This window comes from Tupaia chinensis, unplaced genomic scaffold (genome assembly GCF_000334495.1).
Source record: "Tupaia chinensis unplaced genomic scaffold, TupChi_1.0 Scaffold000159_1, whole genome shotgun sequence".
NCBI classification, from domain to species: domain Eukaryota; kingdom Metazoa; phylum Chordata; class Mammalia; order Scandentia; family Tupaiidae; genus Tupaia; species Tupaia belangeri.
The window spans coordinates 2365488-2370454 of NW_006159630.1; the positions used below are offsets into that span (position 1 = coordinate 2365488).

Below are 4967 nucleotides of genomic sequence, written 5' to 3' on the forward strand. Positions count from 1 at the left end.
GCCCGGCTGTGTCGCGCAGCTGGGCGTGTAGCCCGGGAGCTGCTGGCGGCCGAGCTGTGGGCCAGGTTACCCCCGGGGACTGTGCCTGGGCTCGGGGCCTGTTCAGCGGGCCTGGGGGACGTGACGTCACAGGGTGCCTGATTTGCTTCTTCCTGGGCTGCCTTGTGTCGAGGTGGGAAGCGTAGGGCCGTAGGTGATGGCCCGTGCATTATGCACCCGGTACAGAGCAAGGTGGCCGGGAGAGGGAGCATGCCCGACCAGGTGGCTGTGGGCAGGACCGGTGCGGCTGGGACGGAGGCCACAGGTGCTTTTCTCCCGGTCGGCCTTGGCCTCATGAGCCCAGGCGCAAAGACAGAAGCCTGGGAGAACCACCATAGGAAGGCCCCGCTGCCGGCAGGAGTTACATGGGGACGTCGCGACTCGGGAGGAAACGGTCATGGAGCTCGGCCTACCTCACGCTGCCGGGGAAAGGTGACCCAGGAAAGCAGAGTCCTCGTGGCACTGTGAGCCGTGGCACGGTGCAGACAGCGGCGATGGCCGTTATGAATCCAGGCAGTTGGCACGGTCAGGAGCGGACTAAGGCGCGGCATAGGAAGCCACAGACGGACCACAGGGTTGGATCCCAGAGTGGCCAGAAATGCAGGGTGTGTGCCTGGAGGGCTGGGCAAGGAGGCCTTGGTGTGACGAGCCCATGAGGGTGCTCACATGCACACTGTCAGATTCCAAAAAAAAAAGATACTTAAACTCTACAGCCCTAACCCCTGGCAAAGGTGCAGTGCACACCTCCATGTTGGCGTCCAGAGGTGCAGACCGGGCACAACCAGATCGGGCCAAGCAGCAAGTGCTGCCAGATGCAGGAGCAGACGGCAAGGACGGGAGGGAGTGCCCCAGCCCCTGCTGCCACCATGTGGGAGGAGCTGAGTGCCGGTGGGTGCTGAGGCAGGGGTGCAGGCTGGAGTCCTGCCCGTCGCCGCCTGCGCCTTCGCCTGCGTTGCCTTCTCAGGAAGCAGGTTCAGTCCGTGGATTTCCAGCCCACCCGATTTCACGCTGCTTAGTTCTTTGTACCAAATAAATGGCCGCTGCCTTTGCCGCTGCGGCTCGCCCTGGGTTCCCGCTGAGCGTGCCATCTCATGGGCCTCCCACCTCCCACCACACGCCCGCTGTAGGGGCGGCACAGTGTGCACGTGCATCTGCACTCGCACGCACACTCGGCGACTGTTAGAATAAGTGCTCTTTGAAAGTGATTTTCTGACCAAGCACACTTTGCAAATAACTTAGCCAAGAGGCTTTGCCCCAGTTTACACTCCTTTTAGCGTAGGGCCAGCTTCCCAGAACCCTGGCCACTCAGTTATGTGTCTTAGGGTAGAAATACCATGGCATGGGACCAGCAGATCCATAATGGTTACGACGCTGGGCTTGCACATGGCCAACCATGGTTTGAGTCCTGGATCCGGCAGCTTCAAACTCGTGCTGGGCACATGTGCATGCGTGCCCAGGATCCTGGGAGAATGGAGGAGAGGGCGTGGTGGCGTGGCCATCCCCCCGGGGATTTCTCACTTTGTCTCTCTGTGTCTGTCTCCAGCAAGCACATGTGCCCTATAGGAAAAAAAATCTTTAAAAGTAAAGGGGGAGGTGTCAGGTGGTGTGGTCAAGGGCACTGGACTCCCACAGGGCTGACAGCCGTTCAAGTCCTGGACCTGGTGGCTTGCTTTCTCACTTGCTCTATTCTGTCCCTCTGGTCAAATTAAAATAAATAAATAAATGGAGTGAATAAAGTTGCTATGACGGCGGTGTTGACGCTGTTGCACGCTTCCTGGTGGAAAGATTTAAGGACTGCTTAAAACAAAAATAATTACACAGAACCAGGACGTATGCCAAACAGCACAAAGCCTACGAAGGGAGCGACGGGAGCCCACCGCCAAGCCTCGAAGGCAGCCGCAGCCCGGAGGAAGGAAGACGGGCAGGGCTCTAGGGAACTTGCAGGCAAATCCTAAAGCAGCCAATGAAGAGCGGGAAAGTGGAGAGCCGGCTCGGGACAGAGCGGGGACCGGTGCCCAAGGGATCCCGCGTGGTCACCGTGGTGCAGACCCGACCAGGCCAGTACGTGAGGCCTGGGTCCCTGGGCTGGAGGACGGAGGGGGACCGCGGCAGGGCAGACACTGGAGGGCGCCCCGCACACACGTGCGCAGACACGGATAAAGGAGAACATGAAAACAGCAGCGGCTGGACCGGTGTGGAGTCCCAGCAATGCTTAGTCCAAAACAGGCCTGCAAGGAGCAAGGAAGAACCGCAGGTGGGCGAGCAGAGAACAGCATGGAGGTCAGATTTTAATGAAAACATTACGTGTAAGTTGTCCACCTTCAGAAACTGGAAAAAGCACAAGCTAAGCCCAAAACATGCAGAGGTCGGAGACAACAAAGATAAGAATGGAAACAGAGTGGGTCAGCCTGTGGTGTGGTGGCCTAAGGCAGCCAGCTGGGTGGTTTGAGTCCCGGACCCAGCGGTTTGAGGAACGTGTGTGCGTACCCAAAATCCTGACAGGAGGGAGAAGTGGAGGAGAAAGGACAGGTGTGACCATTCCCCACGAGTGGTGCTTTCTCACCTCCTCACCCCACCTTGCTGGCGAACTACGCCCTCTGGCAAAAATTTAAAACAGGAAATCAATAAAACCAGTTGGATTCTTGAAAAGATCAACAAAATTGACAAGTTTTCAGTGAGACTGACCAAGGGAAAAAAGTTCAAATTACTAAACAGAAATGAAAGATGTGACATTACAGAAAGGGTCATTAAAATAACATGAACTCGGGGCCGGCAGGTGGCATGGTGGTTAAGGACGCTGGAGTCCCACATGGCCGACCACGGTTCAAGGCCTGGACCTGGAGGCTTGCTTTCTCACTTTCCCTCTCTCTCTCTCGCTCTGTCCCTCTCTGGTCAAATTTAAAAAAATGAAATAAATGAATGAATAAATATAGTTAAATAAAATAATTCTTTAAAAAAATAAAGTACCATGAACTGTATGCTGACAAATTAGATAATTTTCATAAAATGGAAAAATTTCTAGAAAGACAAACTGCGGCCAACAGGTGGCATGGTGGTTAAAGATGCCGGACTTCCATATAGCCAACCCTGGTTCAAGTCTCAGACCTGGTGGCTTGCTTCCTCACTTTCTCTCTCTGGTGAGTAATAGCAAAATTAAAAAAAAATTAATAAAATTAAATAAATTTTAAAAAGTTAAAAAAAGAATTAAAAAAAAAAGGTCACAAACTATTGGAATGCCTCAAGGAGAAATACAAAATCAGAGTAACTTTCTTTTCCTGCAGGTTGTGTGTGTTCCCCAGAGACAGACAGGGCGGGTGGCAGAGGAGAAAGCGCCTCGTGGGAGATGGTCGCACCACAGTCCCTTCTCCAGCCTGCCCTCCTTACCAGGCAGACATGCCCAGTTTCCCAGGCCACCGGGTCCAGGACTTGAACCGTGTGGTTGGGCACGTGGGGGCCAGTTGCCTTAACTGCCAGGCCATGGGGCTGGCTCAAGTAAAAAGACAGTGCTCAGAATGCTCCCCACAAACAAAAGCCTAGGCATTTAGATTCTACTATGTAACAAACCTTCAAACTCTCCAAAAGCGGAGGGATCGCTTCCCAACTCATCCTCTGAGGCCAGCACTGTCTTGATCCCAAAACAGACACCAGAAAGGAACACGTTGGATGCAGGTTACACAGAGGAAGGTCAACGGGCACGAGCAGGCCCAGGCCAGCACATCTATGGAGGGCCGCAGGCGGGTCTTCCACAGGGATGCAGTGGGCTCGGCCAGCAGTCTGTCATTGTAACACTGTCCTTGCAACAGAGGAGTGACGCCACGTCCACGGAACAGAGGAGTGACGCCACGTCCACGGAACAGAGGAGTGACGCCACGTCCACGGAACAGAGGAGTGACGCCACGTCCACGGAACAGAGGAGTGACGCCACGTCCACGGAACAGAGGAGTGATGCCACATCCACAGAACAGAGGAGTGACGCCATGTCCACGGAATAGAGGAGTGACGCCACGTCCACAGAACAGAGGAGTGACGCCACGTCCACGGAACAGAGCACAAACACCACATCCACGGAACAGAGGCTGCGTCCATGGGACAGAGGAGTAACGCCACATCCACAGGACAGAGGCTGTGTCTAGAGGAGCAATGCCACGTCCACAGAACAGAGGCTGTGTCCGGAAGAGTAACGCCACGTCCACAGGATAGAGGCTGTGTCGAGGAGCAATGCCACGTCCACAGGACAGAGGAGTAATGCCGCATCCATGGGACAGAGACTAACGCCACGTCCATGGAACAGTCTGTGTCCTCGGAACAGAGGAGTAACACCGTGTTCATGGAACAGAGGCTGCAACCACACAATCCCACCTCAACAGAAGCAGAAAACATTTGACAAAATCCAACACTTTTAAGCTAAAACATGGGCCGGCAGGGGGCGTGGTGGTTAAGGTTGCTGGACTCCCACATGGCCGACTGTGGTTCAAGTCTTGAACCTGGCAGCTTGCCTTCTCAAGTTTTTTTTTTTTTCCTTCTCTCTCTCCCTCTCTGGTTAAATCAGAATAACTCATGATTAAAGTTAAACGAAACAATTCTAAAAAAAAATCAAATAAAAAACTTCCAACATATAGATCCACAGAGCACATGAAGGCTCAGATGCAGACTTCACGTTATGTCCAAGAATCTTGTTTTTCTTTCATTTTTGAAAAGAATTATTATTATTATTTCTTTCTGGAGAGGTTTTTTGCTATAGGGCGCGTGCACTTGCCAGACAGGGACAGAGAGACAGAAAGTGAGAAATCACCCCCCAAGGGAGATGGCCCCACTGCAGTCCCTTCTCCTCCATTCTCTCGGGATCTTGGGCATGCACGCACACGCACCCGGTGTGTTGGTTTTGAGGCCACTGGGTCCAGGATGCGAACCGCGGTCGACTACATGGG

The 4967-nt window shown here is 53.8% G+C and overlaps 1 protein-coding gene across 1 annotated transcript in view; it reads left to right on the forward strand.

The window, feature by feature from the left end:
* Nucleotides 1–4031, forward strand: part of EIF4A3 (eukaryotic translation initiation factor 4A3) — a 28118-nt gene extending 24087 nt beyond the window's left edge. Inside the window, exons 15-16 of the mRNA XM_027770830.1 lie at nucleotides 802–866; nucleotides 3681–4031. Coding sequence (XP_027626631.1) covers nucleotides 802–866; nucleotides 3681–4031 — 416 coding nt within the window. The remainder of the gene's footprint in view (nucleotides 1–801; nucleotides 867–3680) is intronic.
* The last annotated feature ends 936 nt before the right edge of the window (nucleotides 4032–4967 follow it).